Source organism: Macrosteles quadrilineatus, unplaced genomic scaffold (assembly GCF_028750875.1).
Source record: "Macrosteles quadrilineatus isolate MER2022 unplaced genomic scaffold, UCM_ALF_1.0 Scaffold_5__1_contigs__length_97177068, whole genome shotgun sequence".
NCBI lineage: Eukaryota > Metazoa > Arthropoda > Insecta > Hemiptera > Cicadellidae > Macrosteles > Macrosteles quadrilineatus.
In genome coordinates, this window is record NW_026542598.1 from 79,227,875 (window position 1) to 79,245,860 (window position 17,986).

The 17,986-nt window shown below is 33.4% G+C and overlaps 2 protein-coding genes across 4 annotated transcripts in view; both read right to left on the reverse strand.

The window, feature by feature from the left end:
* LOC128995024 (pancreatic triacylglycerol lipase-like) overlaps nt 1–2,495 on the reverse strand; it is a 53,880-nt gene extending 51,385 nt beyond the window's left edge. For 2 of the 3 annotated variants that reach the window (XM_054419891.1, XM_054419894.1), the window contains exons 1-2: nt 2,436–2,495; nt 1,960–2,051 (exon numbers count right to left, since the gene is read on the reverse strand). The gene's annotated coding sequence lies outside the window, so the exon portion shown is untranslated. Of the gene's footprint in view, nt 1–1,959; nt 2,052–2,385 lie in introns of all 3 variants that reach the window. The other variant, XM_054419892.1, reaches the window with a different exon arrangement.
* Nucleotides 2,496–4,795: 2,300 nt separating this feature from the next.
* On the reverse strand, nt 4,796–16,032 carry LOC128995203 (zinc finger protein 84-like). The gene is made up of 4 exons (XM_054420136.1): nt 15,954–16,032; nt 11,726–11,830; nt 9,194–9,390; nt 4,796–8,432 (listed from the first exon to the last, which is right to left on the reverse strand). Exons 2-4 carry the CDS (start codon nt 11,762–11,764, stop codon nt 6,836–6,838), a joined length of 1,833 nt encoding a protein of 610 aa, XP_054276111.1. The 5' UTR covers nt 11,765–11,830; nt 15,954–16,032; the 3' UTR covers nt 4,796–6,835.
* Nucleotides 16,033–17,986: the final 1,954 nt, after the last annotated feature.

Genomic DNA, 17,986 nt, shown 5'->3' on the forward strand with positions numbered 1-17,986 from the left:
ATTCAAGTTTATCCCGCTTTACACCTTTAAACCAAATTTCATAAAAATCGGACAAAAATTACTCAAGTTATCGCGTTCACGGACGTATATATATATATATATATATATATATATATATATATATATATACATATATAAAAATTTGAACGAATGGTGTTTTTGGCCTCTGGGGACAACAAAATGAAAAAGTAAATCGGTCCCGGGTCTAGGTCTTACCGTGCCACCTACGGTAATAGCTACTTCCCTATAGGGAAATTCGCTAAAAGAAAATCAAAACAAATTGAAGAAATTCCAATCCATGTTTTATTTACAGCGTAGGGTGAAAATAGAGAAGTTTGTACATTACACATTTTTGGTCGAGTTTTCGACCACTGGACGACCTTTAGTCTTTAATCTTAAAATTAATAGGCAAGAATGTTTCTTTAAAACCTTTTTCTGAGCTCGTGTGCATCGCAGGGAAAATCTACACATACTGTTAGAAAGATATTTTCCTGTAGATGTTAGAATCCCTTAATAAATTAAAATAGGCTCAAAAGTAAGCACAAAAAATAATTTGAAAACTAAAAAACATTATCATTGGCCTTATGGGTTGCCATGCTGGTGACGAAATAACAACGCAATATAAACAGAAAATCAAAACAAATGAAAGAAATTCCCATCACATGTTTTATTTACAGAATGGGATGAAAATAGAGAAGTCTGTACACTACTTTTGGTCGAGTTTTCGACCACTGGACGGACCTCTAGTAAAACATGAATAGTCTGCTTAATGTAAAAGGAGTATGTTTAATCTACGGTATTAGTAGCCATCATCGACTTAAAACCCTTATCATTGACTAAAAATTTACTTTTACGAAAGCAAACGAGTTTCTAAAGCTGAAGAAAATAGGTTTTGTTGTCGAAAAAGAAAGTAAACAAATTTGCCCGTGTCGACATGAAAAGCTGGGGAAAGGTGGTGCCCGATGATAGAACCATTAATCAAGTATCTAAATAACTTTCTATTCTTGACACATCGAAAGTATTTAATTAAGATAAAAGCCTTGGTGAACCAACATGTGTTTACAAACGCTCTCAGTAATGGGTTAATCATAGTTAAATTTGGTTATTGAAACCATTAATGGAATGCTAAGCAACTGCTGGGTAGCTGAGTGGTATGCTCGTTTGGTAACCAGAAGGTATCTAGTTCAATCCTGAGAAATGTCTGCAGCTTTATGATTCCTCAAAATAAGGCACAGCTGTCCCTGATTATCGAGATTTCAAGAGAAGACCATCTCTAAAGAAACAGCTCAACTTAAACTAATCTAGTATCAAACCTACACGAGTCATCAATTTTATATTGACCCTAAATTCAGATTCTAATACGCACCCAAGTGTGGTCACTGTTTAAAACATTGGTTAATTAATTATGTGAGATTTTACACAAACTACCGTTGAATTTTATAAATAGAATATTCAACATATAATGTGTATTTGATTTTGACATTGGCTAAACCATCGCTAATCTCTTTCAGATTTATTATCATTGTAGAAGAGCTGAGAATCACTTTTACGTGCGTTTTTGTCGGGAGACGGCGTTTTGTTAAATCCGGTTTACCATTGTCCATTGTGCGTTTTGATTCTTGTTGTTTTTACAGTTTACAACAATTTACAACAATCTAAATGCAACAACCTATATTATAATCGAAAGATTAAATAAGCGTAACGCGTTTTATGTTAACCAACATGAAACTCACATAAAAACTTCTCAAACCTCAGTTTTGATTAAAAATTTTAAAAACGGATTATAAAGTCTTCTTGAACTATTTAATGCTTATACTTGTGTTCTGTAAAATTCTGACGTATATTTCTTTTAAACAAAACTATGTAACATTTTATAAACAACCATATTCATCTCAAACCAATGGCATTTTTCACTGTTCATATTTTAATTTAATCTATATGTCATGAATTTTACTTCACCTTAAGCCGGCCGATTCTGTTGTCTTCTCGTCGTAAAAAGTTTGTCCACTTTCACTGTCTTCAAAACGGGCGACGGTCCAAAATATGATCAGCTGTTAAATAAGATGTTTTATTGTTGCTTTTAACCATACAATATATTTTCCAATCCTCGAAAATATTACAAGAAAAATTTATGACGATATAGGTAAGATTTTAAAAACTTTTGCACATAGGAGGTGTTTTAATCAATTTATTGTTTAGCAAGTTAAACTTTTTAGTATTTCGGAAATAAATAAAATCTACAATATTTTGTTTTTAAACTTCTGAAACATAAATCGTTTGGGTCATGCAACTCTTCCTAAATACAAACAGTTATTTGGAAAAAATTATCCCCTTTAGTAAATTATTTGCACACACTTAAAATACAAAATGACGTGAAAAGGGGACCTTTGTTCTAAAAGCAACAATAAAACAGCTGATGTTAGGATTTCGGCTACCTTTGACCACAGACTACCGCGATCACTTTCGTTGCTAAGACTAGACTGTCCAAAGTTAAGTCCAGACGCCGAAATGAAAGCGACACCTGTTTGGGGGGGGGGGGGGGGTAATGTAGGTTAGCTACTGCATCGCCCCACTACTGCTCTAATGCAGTGCGGACTGCGGAGTGCAGCTAGTTAGCTAGCAAGTACTTGAGATATGAGATTACAGGACCGGCGGCCGCCTGTCAGTGCCACCATTAAATTTGGACACCTTGCAAAATAATGCTAAGCTGGGAAGAGATTTAAGTAGGCCTAACACTTTCATTGTGGAAAGCTTGTAGAACATTTTTTTTATTTGGAGGGTGGACAATATCCAGCAAGTTTGGGTTATGGACTTACCAAAACATGAGTAAACTTTTTGCATGAAAGTGATTTGTAATGATAATGTATTTAATAAACGGTATCTGTGAACTGACACATACATTTTCCTTTTCCCCCTAGCTTATTTATCTTACTAATATTATAAATGTGAAAGTTTGTGTGTTTGTTTGTTTGAAGTTCAATCACGAATTAACTATGGTCAGATTGGGCATGATCAGTGAAGAATATTTTGTATTGATTGTTTATTATGTTAAGGTTATCAATGTGGACCAATTTTTAGATAATACAATGAAAACATTTTAATACACCTTTAAAAGTTCTTAGATTGCAATAAAAATTACCTGTATCAGCTGTTAACTGCAGCTGCAAAAAGATATTGATGATAACATATTCACTTTCAAGGGTGTAGTGCTGAAACTAGATTTTTCCCAGCCTTGTGACCAACTCTAATCGATTTCTTGTGGCCAAATAAAGAAAAATACCACAATAAAGAAAAATATTAAAAATCCTTGGACCAAAATAAGTTTGTCTGTACATAATAAGTTTGTAATATTATAAATAAATAAATAGTTTAGGATACTAAATGTAGTTATTTCTAACCTAAATACCCCCGCCGCAGCAAACCTGCCGACTAAGCGAATTTCCATTTGTCTGGATTGATTTTCAGTTAAATATATTTTAATAACATTAGGTTTAACGAGTAGGTACCTAGGTTTGCTTCTACAAGGAAACTAATAAAGTGTGTTTTTGAGTAAAATATTGATAGCTTAGTAAAAAATAAATAAATTTGCCAAGTTTGATCAAAATATATCCATAAACAAGCAAACTACAACATTTGACAATATTCTCTATAAGAATAACATGGGAATTTTAAATTTACAATTTTTTTTAAATTTCTTCGTTACTAATAATCGAACAAAAATACTTTTACATACTAAATTATTTGTTTTTTAAGCTCTTTAAAAAGGTCTAAAGAGAAATCGGGAAATTTTGTGTTTTGAGGGTCAAAAGTGAGAAAAACCAATTTTTACCCCATAAAACCCCCCGTAAAGCCCCGTTCCCATGGTCCGATCGTGCTGGTTCGCGAACTCATTCAAGTTTATCCCGCTTTACACCTTTAAACCAAATTTCATCAAAATCGGACAAAAATTACTCAAGTTATCGCGTTCACGGACGTATATATATATACATATATAAAAATTTGAACGAATGGTGTTTTTGGCCTCTGGGGACATCAAAATGAAAAAGTAAATCGGTCCCGGGTCTAATTCTTACCGTGCCACCTACGGTAATAGCTACTTCCCTATAGGGAAATTCGCTAAAAGCAGTTTTGCTTTCAGGAAATGTGTAATTTTGTATTACAAAATGTTTATTTGTAAAATTATTATTAAATTAAATTTGTGTGACATGCTAAAAAGATTTAAACTCATGCTGAAGAAATATTTTTTGTTGTTAACTTTTGATAGGTTGTATACATAACAAGTAGATTACATGTTGTAGTTTCTTTGTGTTTAAATGTCTGTTTGTCAATATAGGTACCAAAACTTTGTGTAGGTACAAATAGCCCATATGCCATTTTTCATAAGGCTAAAAATTAATGATGACAAAAGGTCGACGTTTTGATAGTAACAGGACCAGGGTATGGACCATTACTCTAAAATCTTTAGGAAATGCCAATGCATAGACAAATTAATAATTCTACACCCGCTGTCCTGAATCAAAAACAACTTAAACCAAATGCTTGATTTCCATACAAAAAACAGGACCACAGCTAGTCTCTTTTAATTCAACATTTACCTTACATTCAATGTCAGCTTAAAATTTGCATCCAGGTGTACATTGCTAATAAAAAAATCAGTTGATTGAAATGATTCTACTGAAGTTACTTTTCTTTCTTCAAAATTAAAAAGTTTCATAATGTAGGTAAAACTTTGCACTCTTTTGATAGATTTTTAGGGTTTAGGGATTCTTTAGGGATTCATTGTAACCAATAACACTTCAACCGCAAATTACAATATATTTACAAATATAACAGATACAACATGGATCAAGAAATGTAGTAAGGCTTATTTCTGATCAACAAGGTAACAATTTTAAATACATATGCGATGTAAAAAATAGAATAGTTTACAATAAATATTAAAGGGTATTTGTTTCCATCCAGTTAAAAAAATAAAGGTTGGTAAAACATCACCTGTAAAGGTAATAGCAAAATGTATTATCAACTTTTTCATTTATAACCAAGGGGAGTAATCCCTTATATTAAGTTCTAAAGACCCTATTAACCAAGAAGTCATAGTCTTATAGAGTAGGTACTGTAAAAAAATAATGTTATAAAATACAGAAAACATACAATATTGTCCATAAGGCTGGGCATATACTGAGCGCCATGTAAGGTGAGGCACATGCAGGTGTCTGACACACACATGGTCCGGCATGTCAGTTTGTAGGGCAGGCATAGATTAATCCTACACACCACGCAACTCAAGTCTAAGATCGCAATAACGAGTTGGTGCACGAAATATCTTTCATTTGTATTGTTAACCACTAAGACGCATTGCATGTACAGACTATTAGAATGGTGTTCTGTGAGGGGTTTTCCAATTTTTGACCCTCAAGATGTGACATTTAGCAATTTCTTTAGAAGATATTTTGCAGAGCTTGAAAATTAAATAGGTAGTTCAAAAATTATGAAGCTTTATTAAAAACCTAAATGATTATAAGTTATATTCTATTTTTTTTTTAACTAAAAAATTATGAAGAGTAAGTTAACTGTTGTAAACGTAGAGGAAGTTTGAACTATTTAAAAATATATATTTTGATTGAATTTGGAATATTTATTTTATGCTTAGCTACCGTACGGTATTAATGTTTTACTTGAAATATGTTAAACCTATCGTTTTTTTAAAAGGGAAGGATTTAAAGTTCCATATAAGACTCATAGGAGTAGCTACAATCGCGGATTATGGTGATAGCGTAGTGTGTCCTGCGCCGCTAAACTTGGCTTGCATGCATTCCGTCATCTAGGCTTCAGCATACACCTGCCTTAGTCACATGTTTAAACAATAAACTGCTAACCTTACTAAAAACAACTAAGTTAAAAGGTAAACAATAAAGTAAATTCCAAACACTTGTATTATCTTATGAAATTTTAAGATGCTTGGCACAGAAATACATTAATTAAATGCTTTGATGACAAAAATGCAAGCCTTAGAATCCTTCTAGCTTGGTTAATGGATAGACAATCTATTTTCATGTTAAAAGAAGCAACCAGTAAAAAACTAACATTGTTGAATTGAAGTCAAGGACCATAGACAAAAAGAATTTAATATAGGCCGACAGCAGTGCTGCTGTTAGCATAAGTTCTGGCATTCACCAAGTAGTGCCATGTAGTTACGTAGCGTGTGCGCCTTCACTACATGGCGCTCCTGGCGGTGGAAGCCAGAACTTATGCCAACCGCAGCACTGCTGTTGGTCTATAATTAATTCTATTTGTCTTATATAAGGACATAGTGTGACAATTTTATTGTTGATTTCTGTCAAATACACAAAATTGTAATCCAAACCAAACAGAAAGGATAACTAATTAAAATCTACAGAATGTTTTGTATCACATCAACTATTTAGGCTACCCTAACTATAAATAAGGGAGGAAATAGAAGTCTGAACTGTAGCAAACACTGGGAGTGGCTCATTCAACTGTTCTTTTTTCTGTTGCATTGGCTACAGTTTGTCCTTACAGATGCTACACTTTAGTATCCAATTCAATTCTTTTAATCACTGGTATATCAAATAAAGATTAATCTAAACAATATGTTAAGAGCCACAGCATTTTTACCTAAAGGCAAGAGAGTAAATACTGAATAAGGCGGTGTTAAAATTCTATATAATCTGTAGTGATGATAAAGACAGTGTATATAGACCTACTTACATGACGTATTGAATACATTGCTTGAAAGCTAACGTTCTGCACAATATTTTCTAAACAACCTTTATCAGAAATTATACTTTTTTTATAAAACCTCATCAGAATGTAATTAATACTTCAAGAATTCTGCTTTAAAATGTTCTTGCACATAATGCCTCACTGCATCTTCTGGTGATTCTAGGATTTCGTCACACTCCGTACACTCGTCGTTCCAAATTTGCTTGTTATGACAGGCCATATGTTTACTAAACTGTTTGTCATTGGCGAACCAAAACTTACGGCACATATTACAAAAATAAACATCTACTTCGATCGAATCAGACTGTGAGTCTCTTTGGTCCGTAGCTTTATCCACAGGTGATTCTTCAAACCCATTTTTTTCTGTCGGTTTGTCAGTGTTTTTTCTTGAGGAATTCACTGATGAGGTCTCACTCTCGGCTGTTTCTTCAAACCCATATTTTTCTGTTGGTTTGTCAGAAGAAAAGGGAACATTATGGTCAGTATTTTTCCCTGAGGAACTGACTGATGAGGTCTCAGTCACAGCTGTGTCTGTCGTCTTGTCTGTTGACGAAGGGTCAGCATGGTCAGAGTTTGGCAAAGGGATGGAAACTACTGATTCCTTAAGTTTACGAGCATAATCTTTAAATGTCAAAGGCAAACGACATTCAATGGTGTTTTCAGCACAGAACTGTCCTGGTACGTTCCCAGAATAATTCACTTCAGTGTGCTTCATTCTCATATGTCTTGATAAGCTGTTTCTGGAAGTATAGTATTTGTCACACCCTAGAACAAGGCATGGATGTCCTCTGATTTTGCCAACAATTTTTTCTCGATGCCACAAGCTAATATGGTGCTTAAGGATATCGGATGTTGCATAGCTTTTATCACAATAATTACAAGCGTAATCTCGCTTCCCTTCGTGTGTTTTCATGTGTTCATCGAATTTGGTTTTGCACTGAAGTTTGAGTTGACAAACCTTGCAGAAGAATCCTTCTCCGGATGTTTTTTCTACATGCCACTGTAGTTTAGGTCTGATATTTGTGCTAAAGTCACAAAACGAACAAAAAAATTTGTCTGGCTGTTTTGCATGGGCTGTTTCAAAATGATGCAGATAATTGGACCAGTAGAGGAAAGGCATTTCACAAGTTTCACAGGAGATTTTAGCATAACCCTTGTGTTTTAGTTTCAAATGGTCCAGCAGTCTTGATTTGGATGGAAAACGCTGAAAACACAAAGAGCACTTGTAGAAGTCTTGGTGGCCGTGTTGCATTTGGTAGTGGTACTTGAGACGGTTCTTTTGGGAGAAAACTTTATGGCAGTGAACACATTTCAAATCATTGTGCGTCTTCTGATGATCTCGCAGATCGTCAGCGTTTTCACAGGTATTTCCACAGTATTGACATACAAAATGAATCCATTTTAAATGTTTCTCAACGTTTATCTTCTTCTTAAATCTTTTTTCACAAATGTTACAGCCGTACTTCTCGTAGACATAATGTTTGAAGATGTGATTCCTAAGGGTGTCCTGATCTTTTTGCCGTTTTCCACAACAGTAGCACCGGTATTCGGACCCTGTGTGTCGCTGCTCGTGCTCTTGCAGTCTCTCTTGAAACATGAACAGCTGACCACAATACGTGCACATACAGGTAAAGTTCCAGTGTTCTTTACATAGATGACTTTGCAGTGCGTACGTTTTCTTTCTGCACCTACATTAGAACACTGGTTAAAAAAATGTCAAAAGTAAATGAGTATTCAACAACCTTATCATTGAGATGGCCATATAAACCATGGGGATTGATTTGAGTCAGTAAACAAAATGCACCCTTGAATACCTATGCGGCGAAAGGGTATCTTATAATTGTCACTGGAAAATTCAAATAATCATAAAGGCTATCAAATATTTTTTTTATGAAATTCCACAATTTATAAAATCTCTAAACTAATGTAACATTCTGAATTTCCGAGTAATATTTGAATGTTAGCAATTAAAAATAATATTTTTTTTCTTTTGTATCATGTCAATCTACAAAGTTACCAGTTCAATTCAAGACTTAGAACAATTAGATTTTACCCGAAACAGATACAATTTTAATACAACAAGTCACACTGTATATCTTCTCATTTGAATAAAATCAAAACACTTGGGCCCCCTTTTAAACAATTGAGCTATGACTTTGTATTTAATATACACATAAATAAACTAAAAAGTACGGTAAGTGTGATTGAAAATTTATGATGTCATCACGAATATGCATGATTCTGGTACCGGTATCCAAAGTCACAAATTATCAAGAATTGGTGATATGGAAATTGTTTAGGGCTCAAGGGGGATTCACCAAATTCATAACTCATTCACGGTTAGTGGATATTCTGTATTATTTGATTGTTGATCAAGAGTACAGTAACTTCTAACTTACTAAACAGTATTCTAACTTACTATGAACTGAAAATGATAAAAAACACTCACCATCTACACTCCTCCGGTTCTTTGTGTCCCGACGACTGCCAGTGTTCCCGGATCTCCCACCATGTTGGGAATCTTTCTTTACATTTTTCACAAACCAGTCTTCTTTTAATTAGTTTCGTTTTTGCTAGCAGAGTTTTAGCTTTGATCTTGTTTCTCAGTTTCTGTGAACCCAATAAGATCTTTGGGAAGTTTTTCTTCTGAAATTAAGATAACAAAAGTTAGCAACTTTGAAACACATACAACAAACTGTACACAATTTTTAGTTGTAAAATGTGCAAAACAAGGGTAAGCTCTCATAAGGTTGCATCTCAATTTGCCTTATTTTACAACTAAAAATAAAGATTTTTCAGTTTTTTGTTATTCAATCTTATAAACTTAGTGGGCATTTAAGAAGAATGTTATCCTAATAAAATAGTTCTTGAAATTTGTTCCTTAAAATTAGCAATTTTTCAGTTGGTCTAATTTATGTCAATTGAAATGAAACAACAAATTTTATTCTATATTTGTTTTACTTTGATCCATAAAACCATTTCCCATTTTACTCATAGAACACTCTGTAAACTCTGTAGCACTATGTTTTTGAACATTTGTTATTTTACATAGAAATAAGTTAGACCATGTTTTAATAACTAAAGGCTTTCTCACTAATTACACTTAACACTTATAAAAACACCAACAAATAACTAAGATATGATATCCAGTAATGTTATGCTCTTAACACGGGATAATCAATTATTATGTTAATAATTATTGTTATATTAATAATTATATTATGTTAATATGTTCTTTATGTTAGAAGGAGTGGAGGGTGGGGTGTCGGTTTAATAATCTTTTTATTCAGGGATAAAATTAGTAGGCTATGCAATAATCTTGATTGGTCCTTTAGTTTGACTGGTTCCCTAAGTAGGCAGCGTAATTTGGCATTTTGGTTGTCACAAGCACAATGACAGACAGAAGCTGAAGAACAACCAAATTCAGCTAACGTGGACTCGCCAACAACAATGCCACCCGCATATCTTGTACTATGGATTGCCCCGACGAACCGCCGCTAATGCGTTGTTAAATGCGCTGCGTCAAAAGCGCTCGTATAACAAAGCCCTTTGGCTATAAAATGTATAGATAATGAAAAACAATTCCAAGCAACTTTACAAAGACAAATATATAGGCCTATTTAAAAAATAATACTCTGACACTTCAAGAGTTTAAAATCTCTTCAGTGTTTGTATGTGACATAACACATTTCGAGAACAAGATTTTAGACTTCTTCTTCATTCTGGTAGAGTTAAAGGTGTTACTTTTTACTGTGTTTAATCTGAATTCCCTTACAGCAATAAAAGCACGTTAATTTGGCATCCGATGGTCCAAAACAATTCAATAATCCAGCAATGGTCTTAAGCTCTAAACAATATTTTTTGCATGATCCAAGCCATTTCAATGTGTTTGGCAGAGTGAGTGATCAACAGATGTCAGTCTGATATACTAATAAGGTCTGAAGAACTGATGTGAAACTACAAGGCATTGATAAGGAAGACACATCGGTTGATATCTCAAGATACATCTGGAACGCGTCTGACCGCTTATCAATGATATGTTATAAGATTTCAGAGCTTGAGTATGTCTGCATTGAATTTTTTAAAAAAAAGGAGGATAAAAAAATATATTTGATAATATTTCTTACCAACAACGTATTATGTAAATGTTTCCAAAGTAAATTTATAATATGTTCAACTCCAATTCCTGGTTAAAACCATAATTTTTGCCATTTAAAATCACTAATTAAGCAAAAGCACGATAAAAAAAGTTAAAACACAAAGTAGTGATTCCCCTCTGATGCTCTGTATTTAGCAGTGTTTTAGTCTCAGAATAACAGCTGTTTTTACAAGACGATCAGTAATCTGACATTATCAATCTCAGTCTCAAATTTGGTGGGTAAGTGAGTATGGGCCTACTGTAAAGAGCAAAGTTAACCTTTTACTTTATAAAGCACTGTCAAAATTTAGGAACCGGGTTAACTACTGATTAACCTACTATAATTCAAACTTAGTTTAAAATTAGAAAATAAGTCCATCTCAGGACTGATACATTGTGCAATGTGACTTTAGCTTTTCATACAAAGCATTTTGCTGAAAAAGAAACATAAGATAAGTTAATTAGGTTAAAAATTGTAAAAAATGTTCCCCTTAGAGTTTACTTTTTTTTAAATACCGGTAGTCGATTTTGAACCCTTTCACTGAAGAGCACAACAATAATTTTGTACAAGTTTTAAAATGTGGGAAAAATCCCAGCGATGTAAATTCCTACCATAAACACAAACTGTTAGTGTAGGTGTAGTATTCTTTATACTGTATATTATCAGCTGTTGTCATTAATTAAAAAAACAATGTTTTTTACCTTTTCAATTTGCAGTTGTAAATATTACTTTCAATAAAAGAGTTTCTTAAAATGCGTGCTTATTATGAACTCTAATTCAAAGTCACAACAGTAGGCATATAATTATATATTACCTACTAAAAATATCAAATTCATCCTTACCTTAGGAGAAGATTTTTTAGTTTCTTTAGAGGTTTTCATGATGTAAGTTAGATGGATTTAAATCACGATTTGTGAAGATCACAATATCTTCTGGTTGATCATAACCTGAAAAAATTGCAACAACAAAGTTACCGGTAGTTTTAAAATATCCAGTATATTATTTATATGCCCTCCAAGTAACTTAAATATAGCTCACCATTATTCAATCAATGACATTCAACACCCATCATTTTTTATATACTGTATCCACCCTTACACTTTAGGCCTAACCATATACCTATAGAAATCAGTTGACTTAAAAACTGAAACGTACTTTGTTCCACTAGCTTGTCAACAGCCCTTATGAGTGAGCAGTGGGAGTACTTAACTATGAATATTTTATGGGAAGAATTACAATACCCCCGCCGCAACAAACTTGCAGACTAAGCGAATTTCCATTTGTCTGAATTGATATTCAATTAAACCTATTTAAATAACATTAGGTTTACGAGTACCTAGGTTTGCTCCTACAAAGAAACTAATAAAGCGTGTTTTTTAGTAAAAATATTACTATAATAGCTTAGTATATAATAAATAAATTTGCCAAGTTTGATAAAAATCCATCCATAAACAAGCAAACTACAACATCTATCTTCTATAAATATATATAATACGCTAATCCTGAGTGAACAGAACTCCTCATTTTTGGACCGATTTTGATGATTAAAGTGTCAAAAACCAGCTGTTTCAAATATATCCATATAAATCCCAAAGTAAATGGATGAACTTTTGGGAAAACTACAAGTCACACCCCTATAAACCATAAAAGTGTTCATCATGACGAGAAACCTTGCACAAAACTATCCAGTATTTCATAAATTGCCCTTTAAGGACATAACTTAAAGGAAACTTTCCATATAGGCTACCTAATGTGAAAAATACCTCAGCTGTACTTATTTGTATGTTATTCTTTCAATTTATTACCTTACTAGCTGTAACCCGCGGGCTTTGCCCCGTTTAACTTCTTAATTTTCAAGATTATCTCGTTCGCATGGCTCAATCACGTCCTGGTTGAAGTTTGTTCGCTACGCTCACTCACCTTTAGGTTGGAGCTCGTTCGCTACGCTTACTCACCTTTAGGTTGGAGCTCGTTCGCTGCGCTCACTTGCCTTCAGGTTAGCTCGTTCGCTACACTAACTCGCATGACCTTATGAACGAGGCCCCTAACAGTTCAAGAATAAAAGCCAGGTTCACTATTCCACTACACCTAACATTCCAAAGAGGGATTATAGCCTATTGAAAACTTTAAATACCGTATGTAATTGATAAAACTGAGACAACTGCCATGTCATGGAATTCCAGATTTAACAGTAACCCTCGCGACCAATTTATCAAAATTATTCTTGAGGATTATTCATTGGCACAGAGGTATTAAAATCGGTAAACGGTATGATGACAGACGTGACGAAGGGAAACATAAAACTTACACAGCTTAAGGGTGGGCCTCCCTTTGAAGTAAGAACGTTCTCAACAACCAGATATTTATCCTCAAATAAAAGCATAGGCCTACCTATTTAATCTGCATTACACTCATGAAATTGCGGAAGTGTTTACCAAAGTTCCACCAGTACGATTTTAATAGGTACTATTTAAAGGTTCTTCCAAAAGCATTCTTCATATATTCCTCCAAAAGAAGAGAAACCAGTTAACATAATAACAATAACTCCGATGACATACGGTATAAGAAATATTTTATTCATTGAATGATCAACCATATTTAACTTAGTTACTAGAATGCAGTAGTCATTATTGTTTTTACACTTATATTTTACTCATTTAACAATGCTCAAAATTTTTATAATTTCACTCTATTCATCGCATTTAGACAAATTAGCTTTTAAGCCTTTATGTATCTAATTTAACCTTCCAGTAGGCTACACGCGCGGCGGATTACACTTATATTTTACTCATTTAACAATGCTTAAAATTTTTATAATTTCACTCTATTCATCGCATTTAGACAAATTAGCTTTTAAGCCTTTATGTATCTAATTTAACATTCCAGTAGGCTACACGTGCGGCGGACTCAAGAGTCTGCACATTTGTAAAGGAGCGCTGTAATAAGTGAACCCGCTAGGGAATGACATAATGTGCCATCTTCTATCTAGCCTACCCCCAATACATTTCCAAGGAAAATGGCAGTGTTTTGACCGTCTTAGTGTCAGTTGGCCCTGAGCTACGAGGGGGTAAAGTTAGGCACGTCATGTTTCAAGATAATAATAATAATAATAATAATAATCTTTATTGTCATTCAGCAACATAAAATTACAATAGACAACGTCAGAAGTTAGGACACAAATGTGACATCATGCTTAAATCTATACATCATCCTATGAAACATTGAACATTTTGTTGCATAAACTGTACATACAGGCCTAAATATTTAAATTTAAAATTCTAAGATTGAATGCTTTACACAAATTTATACAAAACTTAAGTAAATAATGCTTCAAAACTAAACAATTTGTAAATATTCAGGAAATTTATAAAAAGATTTTTGGTCATGCAGGCTGCCTCCTAGTGGCCAATAGTGTTAAGAGTTCAGAGTAATTATTTGTGTTTAAAAAATCGTCTATAGAAAAAAAGGCTTTGCTAATTAGCCATCTTGATAATGTTGATTTGAAAAGGTTTATGTTATCAATTTCTCTAAATGGAATGGGAAGTTTATTGAAAAGTTGTAATTGTAAATATTTATGGCTTTTTGTGAATTTTGAAAGTCTAACTGGTGGGATGTACAGGTTGTTTGATTGTCTAGTTGAGTGGTTATGTATTGAGTGGCATTTAGTAAAATTTGTAATGTTTTGTTTAACAAAGACTAAATTATTAAAAATATAAATACTTGAAAGTGTCATTATATTATTATTTATAAAGAAAGGTTTGCAGTTGACTTTATTTGGTATATCAAACATGATCCTCAGGGCTTTTCTTTGCCAAGTAAACACCCTGCTGGCCCCACAGCTATTTCCCCAGAGAATATTTCCATATAATAAGAAGATGACAAAGAAAAAACTGATTGGTTTTTAACAAGACATTTTTAATATTAAAATTTGTAATTATTTTGAAATTTATCTAACTTATATCTAATACTTACCTACCTATTTTTGGATTATATATTTGAAATTTTGATTAGTGATGTGACGAGTCGAGAATTTTCTTGACTCAAGTCAAACTCGACTCACAGTGCAGCCAATAGGGTTATAGTTTGGCGAGTCGGCTGAACTCGCATTCAGCCAATAGCGTTTACGTTTCACGAGTCAACCGAGTCAACTCGTTACGTCCCGAGTTCGTAAAGGTTCGGCTTTCTCCGTATGAGTTCGGTTTCTTGACTCGCATTGAGGCTGTGAGCCAATAGCGTTTAAGTTTTGCGAGTCGGACTCGTTACGTTCAGAGTTCGTGTAGCTTCGGCAATCTCCGTACGAGTTCGTACCAACTCGAGTTGTGAATGAGATGACTCGACTCGGGTCTTGACTCGAGTCAACTCGACTCGCCAACTCAACTCGTCACATCACTTATTTTGATGCCATATGAACTTCATTAGGTGTAGGCTACCTATATAAAATGTACAGGTTAAGTGTAAGAGAGGGGCATGTGGCCCTAACTTTGCCTGATTAAATAAATCATTTTTCATTTTAATTCATAAAAGACCTAATAAAATATTAGGTCTTTTATATAGGCTATCTATCTTACTTACTAACCTATTAAAGACTATTAGCCGCGCCTGTACTGGTGGGTTAAGTTAGGCTATACAAAAATGTATGTATATGTGTGTATGGTTACCTACAGACATATAACCCAGAGCCTAATTTATCTTCGCTTCAAAATACACACTCTCACCCTGGTGTGTTCGTGTTGTGGTGTTCGCATTGGCATTGTAAGCTAATGTAGTAACCCTAGTAGTTCTCTTGACAACCTAACCTCAAAATCCAAAAAGGAAATCACACACAAAATTCCTGTTAGTAAATGAACAATTGCATGATGTGTTTTATGTAGGTTACAGTAAACTTACTGATTATGGCAATTCAGACGGAATACGATATTCATTGAACTGTGAATACATGTCACAATTATTAGGTTTAATAATAAAGTAGGCCTAGGATTTATCTAAAAAGTGAATAAATTCGAATTAGGTAAATAACTATGTAACAAATAAAAGGTATAATGGACAAGGCAAGAAATATGGTAGGCCTACCTTCACTAACGAATTGTGACCGTCTCCCTAAGTAAAAAATAATTAATAACCAAACAAAACTTTGTCCTATTTTCTAGTTTTACAACTCCAACTGCAACTGCAAAGCAACTGAACCGCCAATTCCGCCATTTCAATTCAATGCAAAGCCTGGTTTGTTTTTTTCCATAGAGAAAGGGATTGATTCATTGTCATGGAGCCTAGTATCACGGTCGCACAATTTGTTTTTCAGGATTTATTTTGCCAACAGTGTCATTTAGAGGCTTCTGATTGATAATATAGGTTTACTAATTGAAAAATTAGTTTTGTTCATAGAATAAAATTGTAAATGCCTCAAATTCAATTTTATAGTTTTTTTTTTATTGTGAAATTAACGTCATAAACTAACCAAACCAACCAAACGTGCTGACAATGAACAAATCTAATGAAGGTTTATTAATCGAAAAAATAGTTGTGTTCATAAAATAAAATTATAAATGCCTCAAATCCTATTTTATAATTTTTAATTATGAAACTAAACTATCATAACCTAACCAAACTTGCTGATAGTGAAAAATCGAATGAAGGTTTTATTCGAAAATATGTTTCTGTTCATAAAATAAAACTATAATTGGGTCAAATTCAATTTTATAATGTTTTAATTATAAAATTAAACCATCATAACCTAACCAAACAAACCAAACGTGTTGATAATGAAAAAGTCCAATACAAAAAAATAGTGCTACGGGTGGGATTCGAACCCAGGTCCTTCGGAATATCAGCCCAGCGCTCTATCCACTACACCACCGAGGCCGTTGGCGTAAATCCGTATCGTTGCGGTAATGATGTTCCCTCAGCCAATCAGAAGCCTCAAAATAATACTGTAGGCAACACTAAACCTGAAATAAAAATTCAGCATCACGGTCGGCTTAGTAGTAACTCCAGTCCAAGCCGCGGCCTTCGAAGCGGCAACGTCGCAAGTGGTGTTGTAACAGCTGATTTGTTTGGGAGAAGCTAATGGTATTTGTGTACTGTATTTACAAAAGATTGGTTGATTTACGATTACAATATTAACTCCTCTTAAAATGTAGGCCTACATAGATTTTTAATCCATATTTTTCGGTTTTCAATTCTGTATGTTTTATTTTGATTTTTTTAAATAAATGTATTTTTATAAATTTAAATCAATAAAGTGCAAATTAATGAGCTGGGGCCCATTTCATATTAAGTACAAACTAATATTATTAGTAAATCAGCTGATCGCCCAATGCAAATCTAATGGAAATTACAAGCTACAAGTAATGGGATAAAAATTGGTTTGTCTTATTTTTAACACTAAAAATACAAAATTTCCCAATTTCTCTTCAAACCATTTTGTAGAGCTTAAAAAAGACAGTTTTGTATATTGAAGCGTTGTTGTATGCCTAATGGTTTCGGAGATAATTAAAAAAATGTAATTAAAAATTCCCATGTTATTCTTATGTGGAATAAAAAAAAAACTGTTGTAGTTTGCTTGTTCATGGATATATTTTAGTCAAATTTGGCAATTTTGTTTATTTCATTCTAAGCTATTAACATTTTAATTAATAAAAATCACCTCAATACCTTGCCTGTAGCAGCAAACCTAAGTTAAGTACTCAGTAAAATTAATATTATTTAAATAGGAAATAAATCTAACAATTTTTAATTTTAGTTTCTACAAAAATATTGGTACTGATCCAAAAATACACTGATCTTAAAATAATATTCTGATCAATAGAGAACCCCCACCGCAGCAAACCTGCAGACTAAGCGAATTTCCATTTACCGGGCTGGATATAAATCCAGATACGCTAGAGAAATGAGGGTAGACCCCTTCCCAACACAATGATGGCCGATGGGTCATTGTTTGTTTATTTTGTATCAAATTTACTATTTTTGTCGAACGACGTTTAAATACAGTTGTTTCCAGTCTCCATTCTCAATACAATCTCATTCGGCAAGGCAATCACAGCTATCTTAATACATTTACTTCAACCACTTTAACTTTAAACTTCAAAATAACATGATTTTAAATA